The 13,147-nt window shown below is 51.1% G+C and overlaps 6 protein-coding genes across 11 annotated transcripts; 2 read left to right on the forward strand and 4 right to left on the reverse strand.

Annotated features, from left to right (window-relative positions):
• Positions 1-250: 250 nt before the first annotated feature.
• On the reverse strand, positions 251-2,832 carry LOC138127661 (golgin subfamily A member 4-like). The gene is made up of 4 exons (XM_069043709.1): positions 2,404-2,832; positions 2,101-2,355; positions 1,508-2,050; positions 251-1,358 (listed from the first exon to the last, which is right to left on the reverse strand). The coding sequence occupies exons 1-4, from the start codon at positions 2,771-2,773 to the stop codon at positions 433-435; spliced, it is 2,094 nt and encodes a 697-aa protein (XP_068899810.1). The 5' UTR covers positions 2,774-2,832; the 3' UTR covers positions 251-432.
• Positions 2,833-9,472, forward strand: LOC138127660 (small G protein signaling modulator 1-like). Of its 2 annotated transcripts, none has more exons than XM_069043707.1 (9): positions 2,833-2,968; positions 5,212-5,358; positions 5,409-5,845; positions 6,025-6,365; positions 6,412-6,752; positions 6,804-7,453; positions 7,563-7,907; positions 7,959-8,541; positions 8,595-9,472. In XM_069043707.1, exons 1-9 carry the CDS (start codon positions 2,881-2,883, stop codon positions 8,681-8,683), a joined length of 3,021 nt encoding a protein of 1,006 aa, XP_068899808.1. In that variant the 5' UTR covers positions 2,833-2,880; the 3' UTR covers positions 8,684-9,472. The 2 variants fall into 2 exon arrangements, with proteins under 2 accessions (XP_068899808.1, XP_068899809.1); XM_069043708.1 differs by lacking the exon at positions 2,833-2,968 and adding an exon at positions 5,020-5,155 and having other exon boundaries at positions 6,804-7,450.
• On the reverse strand, positions 2,936-3,807 carry LOC138127664 (RING finger protein 207-like). Its single transcript, XM_069043717.1, has 4 exons — positions 3,683-3,807; positions 3,444-3,632; positions 3,251-3,399; positions 2,936-3,201 (listed from the first exon to the last, which is right to left on the reverse strand). Exons 2-4 carry the CDS (start codon positions 3,614-3,616, stop codon positions 3,065-3,067), a joined length of 459 nt encoding a protein of 152 aa, XP_068899818.1. The 5' UTR covers positions 3,617-3,632; positions 3,683-3,807; the 3' UTR covers positions 2,936-3,064.
• Positions 3,550-10,936, reverse strand: Rad9 (cell cycle checkpoint control protein Rad9). 5 transcript variants are annotated; one of them, XM_069043713.1, is made up of 6 exons: positions 10,795-10,936; positions 10,481-10,734; positions 10,164-10,434; positions 9,932-10,112; positions 9,495-9,883; positions 3,550-3,682 (listed from the first exon to the last, which is right to left on the reverse strand). In XM_069043713.1, exons 1-5 carry the CDS (start codon positions 10,826-10,828, stop codon positions 9,496-9,498), a joined length of 1,128 nt encoding a protein of 375 aa, XP_068899814.1. In that variant the 5' UTR covers positions 10,829-10,936; the 3' UTR covers positions 3,550-3,682; position 9,495. The 5 variants fall into 5 exon arrangements, with proteins under 5 accessions (XP_068899814.1, XP_068899815.1, XP_068899812.1 ...); XM_069043714.1 differs by lacking the exon at positions 3,550-3,682 and adding an exon at positions 4,577-4,715; XM_069043711.1 differs by lacking the exon at positions 3,550-3,682 and adding an exon at positions 5,723-5,865.
• Positions 3,837-4,666, reverse strand: PrBP (Prenyl-binding protein). The gene is made up of 4 exons (XM_069043718.1): positions 4,524-4,666; positions 4,294-4,477; positions 4,101-4,237; positions 3,837-4,052 (listed from the first exon to the last, which is right to left on the reverse strand). The coding sequence occupies exons 1-4, from the start codon at positions 4,568-4,570 to the stop codon at positions 3,971-3,973; spliced, it is 450 nt and encodes a 149-aa protein (XP_068899819.1). The 5' UTR covers positions 4,571-4,666; the 3' UTR covers positions 3,837-3,970.
• Positions 10,932-11,979, forward strand: Vps29 (vacuolar protein sorting 29). Its single transcript, XM_069043716.1, has 4 exons — positions 10,932-11,068; positions 11,143-11,334; positions 11,385-11,620; positions 11,670-11,979. The coding sequence occupies exons 1-4, from the start codon at positions 11,066-11,068 to the stop codon at positions 11,785-11,787; spliced, it is 549 nt and encodes a 182-aa protein (XP_068899817.1). The 5' UTR covers positions 10,932-11,065; the 3' UTR covers positions 11,788-11,979.
• Positions 11,980-13,147: the final 1,168 nt, after the last annotated feature.

Genomic DNA, 13,147 nt, shown 5'->3' on the forward strand with positions numbered 1-13,147 from the left:
ACTGCTTCTTGCAGGGCGTATCTTTGTTTTATCCTTTCCGACACTTATCTTGTTTTGGCTGACAATTTTTTACCCTAAAGAAGTACTTAACTCATTTATGGAGTTATCTTGTTTTTGCAGTATCCCGACGATATGATTTAACAGAAGTAGAAAGAGTACTTTATTTGTAGTCGTAAAAATGTGCACTTTAGGACGCATAATATTGATTATAAAACATTTTTTTTAATGGCGATGCAAAAGAAAAATCATCTTAAACGCTCAATTCGTTTATTAACCTGTCAACAATACATAATACGTCTACGTCGTAGTCGTCGGTGTACAATTCGCTCTAGTGAACATCAAACTACCCTACTCGATTACACGAAGAAATTAGGCCTAAACCCCTCACGCCCCGAGGTACAACAAGAACCCCTCGTACACGTACTGCTCCGGTTAATTGCCCCCCTTGGGCTTGCGCCTGGTCTCCTGAACCGCCGCCACGAGACTCTTGACCGCCTCCTCGTGTCCCTCGAAACTGTCGGCCTTCCGCAACGGCATCGGGTTCGGTGCCGACAGCTTGTGACACATGTGGTGGCGCCTCTTCGGCGGAAAAGTCTCCCAACTCCTCTGCTTCTGCGCCATCGTCATATTCTTGTTGCGGCGGTTAATCACCACCACTAGCGTCTTGTCGGGGCCGTCGAAACTCGACCTCCGACTCGAGGTGCTGAGCGAGTCGGCCGAGTCGTGGAGCGAGTAGAAGACGTTGTCTTCGCCGTCGCTGTACGGGTAGACTTTGGGCTTGCGCGACTTGGGGGGCGGCTTCTTGTTCTTGCACTTGGGGCTGCTGGGGCTCGAGCGCGTCTCTTTGTGCACCAGCGCCTTCACGCTCTGGCTCGTGGCTTCGGATATCCTCTGGTAGTCCGATTCTGTTCGCTTCTTCGGGTCGCTGTCCGGCTTGCTGGACGCGTTGATTTTGTCGCAGCTCTTGCCGATCTTCTTGTACATGATCCGCTGCTTCGACCCGAGCTTGCTGATGGAGTCCAGGTCGGTTTTGCTCAGCTTCCGGTCGTCTTTCGACAGTTTGCGGTCGCTCTCGGGGTCGGACTTCGACTGGGCCCCGGACTGTCTCCGGCAGACCATGTCGTGGAGCTTCTCCTTGATCTGGGCCTCCAGTCGGTCTATGTTCATCTGGTGGGTGCTCTGCATGAACGACTTCTTAGGCTTCAGGGGCGTACTGAGGGGCTTGTCGGTCTGGCCGGCGGACTTGCTGCGTTCGCGCTCCTGTATGTTGGGACGGACTTTTTCGAACAGCTGGCCCAACACTCTGGACCTGGAGCGCGGGATCTTGCCCAAACCGGCGTCCGATTGCTGCAAAACGTCTGAAAAATATTATCGCATTGAATTTGCGTATTTCTCTCGACACATAGAGGGCGCTGCGAGTACTCAACTCATCGACACACAGAGGGCGCTGCACTCAGCTGTCATTACAAACTTACACTTCTTCGCCGCAAGTACGAGACATACTCACTGAAATGCTCGAGGAGCGACTGCATTTGTTGACTCTGCTCCGCCGCCGACTCGCTCTGGCTCGACTGCTGCGCAGGCGTCAGACTCCTGATGTAAGGCTCCAACTGTCCGGCCAACTGACTCAAGTGCTTCAACTCGTTGCGCAGCGTCATCACGTCGGCTCTTTGACAGCTGAAGACCTCTTGCTCGACTCTGAGACGCCACAGTTGCTCCTCCCACGAAGCGTCGAACGTCGTCGCCATCCTGTCCAACTCCTGCTGCTGCCTCTCCAGGTTCTGGTCCAAGTGGAGACACTCCCTCATCAGGAGGTCGTACCTGGCGGTCAGCGGCGGAGTCTGCGCTTTCCTCAAGGCAGTGATGTCGCGGTGCAAGTCTCCCACTTTCTCCTTGACGGCGTTGAACTGCTGGTTCAGGTCGCGGATCTGGGACTCGAAGGATCTGCAGTGCGCCGAGAAGGAACTCTCCCCCTCTAGAAGCTTGTTCTTGAGAGCCGTCTGCTGCTTCTTGGTGGCGGGAGGAGGGGCCCCGTCGTACATCCGCGACGCTGCAAAATCAGTCACAACGGCTCTGATAATATTGAACGGTGGGGCTAACCTGCCGCCAACTCTGTCTGGTGTTGACTGACCGCCGCCGGACCTATCCACGGCTCCAGACACTGGGCGAACTCGCTCCTGTAGTTGGTCTTGATGGCGGAACCTTGCAGCGACCTGACCGGCTGACTGAGCTGCCCCACCGCCGACAAGCGCTCGATCAGCGACGGACACAGCTCCAGAAACTGGTACTTGTTGGCGGCGGCGGTGAACGTGGTGCACAACACTAGGTGGAGCTGCAAGACCGGCATCACAGTTCCTACAAAACGGGACCAGGTCAAATCAAGACATTTACTATTGCATCAACCTAGGACGAGGAGTTGGCTCCTGTAGATGCGCTCCTTGCTCTCGAACTGCCGCTGCACCTCCATTATCATGGCGGCGTGGGTCTTCGCCATGGCTTCTTGCATCCCCTGGCAGAAGGTGTTGATGGTGTGCTTCTCGGTGTCCATGTTGCGGCGCAACTCGTCCATCAGGCCCTTGAGGGCTATGATGCCGTCCCTCACTGAAGTCTGTAAAGTTTTGAATTCAGAAAAATCGTGACGTATAGAGGGCGCTCCTGACATTTGTTTAATAAATCCATGGTTATAATTGTCCTTATATGTATATCTATGATAATTGTTAACGGGAGCGCCTCTCGTGTCCGTTCGACAAACTAACACATTTTGACAGTTCATAAATGAAATTTGATTTTGAAAAGTTAAAAGTTGTTTTATCTTTGTTGTAGCTGTCCGTGCTTTTCCAAAAATGAAATTGCGTGTTTCGGGGGTTCACCTGCAAGTCCATGATGGCGGTCTGCCCCCGCTCCAGCCTCTTCGCCGCCTGCGTGTGCGCCGTGTCGATGTCGACGCATTGGGCCCTGATCTCGTTGGGTAAGTCCCGGAAGCAGTTGACGCAGAGCATCGCGTTTTGCAACGAAGAGTACATAATGTACTGCTCTCCGTGTTGGGGGCACTGAAACGGTTCGATTAGTGCGAGTAGGGGGCAACCCGGGGCCTCACCCTTTTGGGTTCTTTGGTACATTTAGTCATGTGGACGATGTCGTGCGTGGCGAACATCTTGGCCCTGTGGGTGTTGTCCCGGCAGTGTGAACACAACGCTTGTCCTGCAACACAACCGTCACTCTGGTGTCGCCCCGAAGCGCGCTCGGTTACCGCAAGTGTTGCAGTAGTACATGTTGGCTCGGTCCCGCTTGTCGCAGTTTGAACACGGGGGGTTCTCGCTGTTGGCGATGTCGATCAGCTGGCGCATCAGGGTGTCGGGGGGCGGCAGCATCGAGCCGTCCTTCAGGAGGGTGGGTTGCCTGAAACTTCACGTGCACCAGGGCGACGAAACGCGAGTACGTACCTGCAAAAGGGGCAGACCAGGCGGCGGTCCTGCTCGCGCCCCCTCAAGCACCGCGCGCAGAACGTGTGGTAGCAGCTGAGAATGCACGGTTCGGTGAAGTAGTCGTGGCAAATGGGGCACAAAAGGGGGTTCTTCGGGAACTCCAGCGCCGATTCCAACCCTGGGGGCTCCATCTCCAGGTTGCAGTGGCTGGAAGCGGGTTCGAGGTTTTGTCGGGCGAGGAACGCAGCGCCACTCACCTGACAAAGTAGATAATCCCGAAAATCGCAATTTCAACCCCTTTAGTCTACCGCAGGGTTGCCATTAATGTTTTTTATTTCCATCCCCACCCACTCCGGCGCACATGCGCCGGATCTGACCCAGTTCCCACCCCCTCCAAACAAAACAATACCATTTATTGGAAAGTTTATTAAAGTAAATGCAATACATTATCATTATCACACAAAAACGGTAACGAAAGACACTTTCGCCGTACGTATGGTAGGCCCCGAAACGCAAATGGTCCCGCGAATGGTGCTTTTTGTGACTTAAACGTAGAACAGGCGCACTCTCGATGTGGAGATGAGCAAGTCGTCGTCGTAGAATTTTGTTTCGATGACTACATTCCCGCTGAAAGTGTCTCTTTTATTATGGGAAAGCGTCACGATCGAGACTTACTTGAGGACGGACGCCGGCATCATTTCAGACTCGGGTGCCGCCTCCATGATCGATTGCCATGTATTTGTCGATTCTGGCATAACAAAACCAAATTCAAAGTACCATTCTTCGAGACACCGTCCTTTAAACAGTACTTTCTGCAAAGAAAACGCGATCAAACCCTTTTCGAGACACGTTCGTCAACACTCCTTACCTGCTCCAAGCGAAACTTCTCGATTTGCTCTTTGGAACTAAAATTAAACTCTCGAGATACTGCACGACATTTGAGGATGTTTTTAGGTACGTGAGCTTCATGTTCGACGTCCGGGTAGCTCAGGTCTTCGGAGCCCTGCCAGAAAATCGTGCCCCCGTCGGCGTCGCGCAGACAAATCCAGTTCCTGCGCCACAATCACAACACTCGAACTTTCGATCGATTATACTCACACTTGGAAACCCTTCAGTATTTCTTCAGCCCGGGTGCTCTCTGTCATTCTATTGGGGACTCGAGGGGGCGGCGGCGGCGCTTTCAACACAGTTCACCGGGGAATTTCAACAGAAAACACAAAAACATTCGCCAGTTGTTAACCTCAAATTGGATGACGGACTGAGTGCTGGTAACTGACGCGAGTGGCGCCACTGTCGCAAATGTCAATCAAAAATCAAAATTCACTCGCAAATCAATCAAAATGACGACAAATAAATCGTAACGAACTGAAATTGATTTATTTCGGTTATTTGAACGGAAACGGGTACAACGTTCTGGATAAATTATGTTTCGATGTGATTTAGTGGGGTCGCGAACCTGGGTTGAGGGACCTGCAGTCAATTTACGGGTCCAGTGGCGTACTCGAGGGTATTCACACGGGCAATAAATCACTTAACACCTGAACTTGCGCAAATGTTACATTTTCATCCGATCGATTTCCCTTCAAGGTAGTCAAATTTTCATGGATGCGGGACGGACGTGGCGCATTTTGCCACAACAAAATTAATTATCTTTATCGCACAATTTCCTTTATTTTTCCGTTATCAGTGGCCGAGTTGGGAGAGCGTTCCGGAAATGTCTCCAAATAACGGTAAACCAAAGAACATAGTTCAATTTAACACAATTGTCCATTTTTGACGTTTGTAGAAAACGAATTCAAGGGGCGTCTCATTACTGCCGTAAAAAAAGAAGTGAAACAAGTGATGGAGGAGTCGGTCACTAGAAAATTCGTACACGAGGAGAGCGGTTCGGTGACGTCACTGTGTGCCGCCGTCGAGGCTTGTCTGTCCCAAGGTGAGTCCCCCCGCAATCAGTCCTTCGCTCGGTTTCTCAATTGTGTGAAGGTTTGAGACGCAGAGCCCTCGGCCTCTTCAAGACGAGCTCGACGACGGCGCTCCTCCACAAAATAGCCAAACACAGCAAAGAGGCGGCTCTGATATCGAAAAGAGTCCAGGAGATCGAGAACGCGGACCCCAACAGGAGGTCGTCGAGCAGCAGCGAGAGCATGACCAAGCCCACCCTCAAGAAGAACGCTTCCCTGCCGGCGAACCCTCTTCCCAAGTACCTCTGGATCAGGTTGGCGCTGTTCGAGAAACAGTTGGCCAAGATCATAGACTACTTGGTCTCGAACGCCAACAAATACTACGACAAGGACGCCCTGGTGGCGGATCCGGACTACGGGAGCATCCTGAGTTCGTTGCTGGTGGGGCCCTGCGCTCTGGACTACTCCAGGACGAAGACTCCGGACCACTTCTGGACGGACCCGCCCGCCGACGAGCTGGTAAGTGACACGAGCGCCCCCTGCAACAGAAACGTCACTCGGTCAAAGCAATCAAGCGGCCGTAATTCACGTCAAGTCGTAAAATATCGTTCCAAATGTCACTGAGAGAGTCCAATCGGCGCCGCTTTATTGCCCATCGCATCTACATAAAATGATAATAAAGAGAGCGGCGCCACCAGGTCCAGCGACATCGAATCTCGAGCGGCCACTCGACGCCGCCTTCAGTCCGCCGCCCCATCCTCAACTTCCGCCGCTCGCTCAACGCCAGCTCCGAAGACTCGATAACCAACCGGACCACCACCCAACACCTCGCCAAAGACTACGTCGAGAGCCTCCACCAGAACTCGAGGGCCACTCTGCTCTTCGGCAAGAACAACGTGCTGGTGTTGCCGGTGAATGCGGACGTCTCGCAGCCGATGCCCGGCTACTTGAGTCTCCACCAGACGGCGAGCGGGCTCACCATCAAGTGGACACCCAACCAGCTGATGAACGGCTTCACCGACGAGGTCCAGGACAAGAGGTAGGAGCGTCCGGTCGGTCGACTGTGGCTCATCGAATTGTTGCAGCGTCTATTGGGACTACGCCCTCCAGGTCCGTCTCGACGAGATCGTCTACGTCCATTGTCACCAAGACAGCGAAACTGGAGGTACTGTGATTCTGGTGGGCCAAGACGGAGTGCAGCGCCCCCCTATTCACTTCCCCAAAGGGGGGCACATGTTGGCGTTCCTCAGTTGCATCGAGACCGGTTTGTTGCCGAGAGGGCGGCTGGACCCGCCGCTTTGGTCCCAACGCTCCGGGACTAGTTCCAACAAGCGGAGACGCCCCCTGCCGGCGCTTTCCGAAACCGAGGAGACAACCAAAGACTACGTTTTTCGCATCGCCGACAACAGCACACACAAAGACATGCGTCAGTAGAGCTGGAGCCCCGCGACGAATTTGTCTAATCGGAATGTTTCAGTGAAGAGGAACGAACTGATGGACACGCACATCTCCCTGCCGCCTAAATCCCGCGTCCAGCTCCCCAGCACGAGCACCAGCTCGGAGAGCTCGACCAAGAGCTTCAGCATAGACCAGAACGCCCCCGACAGCCCCCCAAGCATCTGCATCCAAGCGGTCTGTGATTCGATGAAACGCCAAATCATCTCGAGGGCCTTCTACGGCTGGCTGGCCTACTGCCGCCACCTGTCCACGGTGAGGACGCACCTGAGCGGCCTCGTCAACTCCAAGATAGTGAGCGGGGAGGGCGCCGCCGACGGCATCACCGCCGACAAGTGGAACGAGCTGTGCGTGGACGGCGTGGTCTCCGACCACCAGGAGGTCTACCGGCTCGCCTACTTCGGCGGCGTCGCCCAGGACCTGCGCAAGGAGTTGTGGCCCTACCTGCTAGGCCACTACAAGTTCGGCACCACCACCGAGCAGCGGGTCGAGCTGGGCGAGGAGACGAGGCAGGCCTACGAGAACACCATGTCGGAGTGGCTCGCCGTGGAGGCCATCGTCAAGCAGAAGGACAAGGAGACGCAAGCCAACGCCATAGCCAAGCTGAGCAGCGAGAGCATGAGCGGGGAACAAGTGCCGGCGCAGATACAACGCGAACTCAGCAATGAAGTAGTGTTCCCAGTGGCGACCTCCAACGGCCGCAAGAGAAGTGCCCCGCGCACTTCTCTTGTCACGCCGGGCCGTTGCGACCCCCCCGATTCTTACTTGTTTCGTTTTCAAGGTCTTCGAAGACACGCTCAGCGACGACGACTCCGATGACGACAAACCGAAGAAGACCCGACAGAACACGATCAAGTACGAGAGCGATCAGGAGGACGGGGAGGCCCGACAGGTGGACGAGGCGCACCAGCAACTCAAAGACTTCGTGCACAACGTGATCGTGACCAACGCCAGCGTGGACATGGGGAACTTGGGCGCGGAGGTCGAGGGCGTCCACCGCAACAACTTGGACGCCGTCGCCGAGGAGAGCTCGGCGCTGGACGCCTGCATGGAGACGCACGGGTTGGCCTCGCCGGCGATGTCCGCCTGCGTGTCCCCCGCCAGCTCCAACGGAGGCGTCTACAGCGTAACGTTGTCGCCTCCTCGATTACAAACGAATGAAGGTTGTCTCTTGCAGCAAGAACTGTTGGAGACGTTCGGGCTGAATCTGCACCGGATAGAGAAGGACGTGCAGCGGTGCGACCGCAACTACTGGTACTTCACCGTCGAGAATTTGGACAAGCTGCGCAACGTGATGTGCACCTACGTGTGGGAGCACCTCGACGTCGGCTACATGCAAGGCATGTGCGACCTGGTGGCGCCCCTCCTGGTCGTCTTCAACGACGAGTCCCTCACCTACGCGTGCTTCTGCCACTTGATGGAGCGCATGGTGGAGAACTTCCCCAACGGCAACGCCATGGACTGCCACTTCGCCAACATGCGCTCCCTCATCCAGATCCTCGACTCGGAGATGTACGAGCTGATGCACTCGCACGGCGACTACACCCACTTCTACTTCTGCTACCGGTGGTTCCTGCTCGACTTCAAGCGCGAGCTCGTCTACTCCGACGTCTACGCCACCTGGGAGGTGATCTGGGCGGCCCAGCACGTCGCCTCCAGCCACTTCGTCCTGTTCCTGGCCCTCGCCCTCCTGGAGACCTACAGGGACATCATCCTGTCCAACTGCATGGACTTCACCGACATCATCAAGTTCTTCAACGGTGAGTGTCGACTCTATTGGGTGGCAAAAATGTGACTGATGAATTCTTCGCAGAAATGGCCGAGAGGCACGACGCTTCCGCCGTGCTGGCCCTGGCCAGAGACCTGGTGCTCCAGCTGCAACTGCTCATAGAGAACAAATAGGGAAAAAATTAGGTCCGTAGGTAGGTACGGGACAGAATCAAAATATACCTCACATTATTTTTTAGACGAGAGTGTAGGTAGGTAGGTCTCTTGATCGATTTTTTCACCACAATCACCCCGTATATACGAAACGTGCCAAAAACAACACTCTCATTATTTTTGTTCGAACGATCGGTTGAGTGTGCTTCATATTTTTATATATTCGCCGTGTTCGTTGTTTCCGAACGGTGGGCGCTCGCGGCGGTCCGGACCGTTCAGTCCGCGGTCCGCGTTGCCCGAGCGCCGAGTCTCGACAGTTTGTAAGATATGATATTTATTTTATTATAAATGATAGTCTATGTAAGATATATAAATAACTATAAATAATATTAAATATATATGAAGGATATATTTTATAACAAGTTAGAGTTACTACCGAGAACTTGGTTCGACCTTCTACAATTTAAACCAACAAATATATTTACACACACAAAAAAAAAACGAATCTTAAAGTATGTCTTAACTTAACACTATTTTTATGTATCAATGTTTAAATGTGCCTTTTTTGATGCATCTTTCATACAGTATTTTATCTGTGGCGTAAGCGAGTTAAAGTGGGGCGTACGATCAGTGCCAAACGACGTCGACCGGACCGCGGACTAAACTCCACTTCACACCGGTCCGTGTGACGTCACCCCGTTGGAAAAGCGCCCCCCTTTAACTTTTTTATCCGATTTGAACGAAATGTAAATACAACATATCAGTCTTCTTATCTCATGTTGTATCAAAATATAGCAATTATTTAATATAGTTTTTTTTGTCTTTTACTTACGTCACTCGGAATCACTGTTCGCCGCCAAAACCTCTCCCAGTACCGTCTCGTGGAACGTCGGGTCGTAACAACGACCGAACACCGTTCGCGCCTTTTTGCTTCGAGGAGATTCGGGCGATCTCGGTACGATATCCTCTTCTTCTTTCTTCGACCCTCCACAGTTGTCTTTGTCTTTTTTCTCTTCTTCCGTCACCTCCTCACTCTCCCAATTTTCCGTCTGCATTGCTTCCAGATCCTCGTCACTGATCTCGGTGGGTCTCGCTTTAGTGACTCCAGCCGCCACGGAGGTCGCTGTCGCCAGTGAGGAGTTGGTGTCAGTGTAGGGATTGAGCGTTGCCACGATAAAATTCACTTCGAAAGTGGGATTCTTCAAGAGGATTGATAGAGGCCTGGAACTTTTTTTTTAAACTCGTCAAGACATTTTCCGCAAGACGTACTTCCCCCCAACGTCGAAATTGAGGTCGATGTTGAGGTTAAAAGTCTCCGCGAAGTGGACAACGGTGCGGAAAGGCTTCAGCGAGAAGTTTACGGTTGTCTCTTTGGTTATGCGATACGACAAGAATTCGGTCGAGTTTAGATTGATCTGGCTCCGCATCATCTTGGGGCGACACGGCGTTCCTGCAAGATTTGACAATTGACAATTTGAGATGCGCGCATGCGCCAACTCACCTTGACAATAATTCCGCGCCACAACTTTGGCTGGAGTGATCTCAAAAGTGAGTTCGTCATCTGAGATGCTAAACATTGCGAGCAACTGGTTGTAGAAAGAGCTGGACCCCCCTAGACTATTCTCCCCCGTATCTGCACCCACTCCAATTGAGAGTGTCTCGTTGTCCATCAAGCGCAACTTGTGCACCATGACGATATCGTCGCACTTGTATTTCATTTTGAACACGATCAAGTCGCTGTCTGTGGTGTATTCAAACTTGAAGTAGTCGAGCTATGGGCAGACAATCAGTTTTTGGGGTTAGAATAGCGAGACTTACCTTTTTCTCCAAGTTGCCCTTGAACAAAGGTAGAAAAATCTTCATGTGGACTTTACACGTGATGGTTTCGTTGCCAGCGGCGCTCAAGTCGTCTGGGTTCACTTCGTAGGAGCTGAAGAAGGTTTCGAAAAAATGAAAGCGGGCGCAGACGGTTTTACTCGAGTTTAGGGTTATCAACGAGAGGCGGTCGCTTTTGGCTTCCATGTAGAGCTCGTCGCCGATTTTTGACAGGGCTTGTAGGGCTTTGCCCAAAACTAGAAACCGGAATTCAAATGTGACATAACCCTACTTTTTCTACTGCTAGTTTTGCTCACCTTTCATGTTGTTCCCCGGTACGATGCACTCCATCGTGTCTTCCTAATTATTAGAGCGACCCCTGACAGGTTTTCTTGGCCGCGAGATTAATTTCTTCGGATTTTCCTCTTCATAATTTGAAACTTTCCCTCGATCTCGATTGTGGATTGGCGACTTCTGCATTACCGACATCGCCAAATGTCAACGTCAAAAACAACCACCCCCTTAAAATTATTAAATTAAAGCAATTGCACAGCCAAATCGACCCGATTTGACAAATTCGGTACAAAAATGGTGACTAGTACTCGATTTGGCACCGTTGTTGGTGCTTTCCAGGTGTAACGACACATAACCTTACTTTCTTCCAGTTGGTCCTTGTTTTGGGCGATTTACACATTCCACATAGATGTAGCACGTTGCCGGCCAAATTCAAGAAACTGTTACTCCCGGGCCGGATACAGCACATACTTTGTACCGGAAATTTGTGCACGAAAGAGTCGTACGACTACTTGAAAACCCTAGCCAGTGACGTGCACGTTGTTAGGGGCGATTTTGACGACGTATGTCGCCATTTCTGACCGTGAGCGCTTCTAATCGCGTCTTCTTCCAGAACCTGAACTATCCAGAACAGAAAGTCGTCACGGTGGGTCAGTTTCGTATAGGTTTGTTACATGGGCACCAGGTGGTCCCTTGGGGCGACCCGGAATCTCTGGCTCTAATCCAGCGACAGTTGGACGTTGACATTCTGATATCGGGGCACACGCACAAGTTCGAGGCGTACGAACATGAAAACAAATTTTATATTAATCCGGGGTCGGCGACAGGGGCGTACAACGCTCTAGATATGTGAGTGTAGAATGTGCAATTGAAAATGCGCTGATTGGTTGTGTTGCAGCACCGTGACGCCCTCTTTCGTTCTCATGGACATACAGAACACCACCGTCGTGACCTACGTCTACCAGCTCGTCGGGGATGATGTCAAGGTGGAAAGGATCGAATACAAAAAGAACTGAAACTGTTATTTTTATATTTATGTGTATAAATAATCGTGTTATTTATAAGCGGATGTACAATGTCAAGTTTATACAAAGATTTGGTGTAGAATTATCTGTATATTAGGCACGAACGAATCAACCTTTTACTGTTGCAATTCTGTTAAATAATTTTCAACGAGCCTCAGGTTCTATAAATTACAATTGTCAGAAGCTCGCGTTTTATTTAGTTCAATTGGATCTCTCCTCCACACTCAAGACCGGATGCGGACCGCAGACTAAATACGTCAAACAACAAAGAAGTGGAGCGAACCGCGGACTAAACACACTCAACGAACATTACAAATCAAGCTTTATTTATCTAGGTACATTGTGCATTACTCCTCGGCTGCTGCTTCGGTGGCGGCTTCAGCGTCCCCCTCCGCCGCCGCCTCTGTAGCGGGCGGCGTCGCCGTGTTCCTCTCGTCGATGTCCTCACCCGCTGTGGTCGTCGAAGGCGGCGGTTGCGTCGGGACCACCACTTCAATCAAACGATTTACAAATGAAGGTTTAACCTGTGTAATTACCTGGGGGCGGCGGCGTCACCGGTACCGGGACTCTCTTGTAGATGACTATCCAGAAGCACGCCGGTATTTCATCGTGATCGCGCGGCGGCGGCACGTACAAAGAGAAGGCGGCGGTCGCCGCCGCCAGCAAAACAAACCAGCATCGTCGCATGATGGCGTGCACGGATACACTGCAGTTTTGTTCGTTATCGGCATGAGATTTTGCGATTTGATGTCGGCTTTTGTGGCGAAACAAATGATTTTTCAATTAGTCCCAATGTGGGGCTAATTGAGGAAGGATGGAATGACAGATTAATGAGGCGTTGTGGTTGTTTGTCGGACAGGTGAAAGTCCGAATTTCAGTCGCGAATTGGGTCATCGGAGCGGGTGTCATTTTGACAGGAGGGATCAAAGACTTGACCAAGAGCTTCCACAGACTATACTTGATTAACAGAGACAAAAGGAAAAAACGGAAATAGAAAATTCGGCTTTTTCTCGGAAAATATAAAAACAAAACATGACAAAGTACCCATTTTAAGAACAAGTTCGTACTATTTTCTTCATTTTTGGTACAAATGACATTTTTCCCATATTTTCTACCATAGCTAAAAGACCAAAACTTTGTTTTTTTTCCATAGAACATGAATCCAGAAGATTTTCAAAATTTTTAACTAATAAATATGTAAAACAAATAAATACCAAGTGGTAACTGTAATGTAAAAATAAAACTTTCAAGAAATAACTCTTTTATTATTTCTTCTCTCATTTCTTGTTTTTATCTTCTTTTCTGTTCTTCGCCCTTTCAATTTTTAAAAATCTTGACATATTTGTTGTCT

Source organism: Tenebrio molitor, chromosome 4 (genome assembly GCF_963966145.1).
Source record: "Tenebrio molitor chromosome 4, icTenMoli1.1, whole genome shotgun sequence".
NCBI lineage: Eukaryota > Metazoa > Arthropoda > Insecta > Coleoptera > Tenebrionidae > Tenebrio > Tenebrio molitor.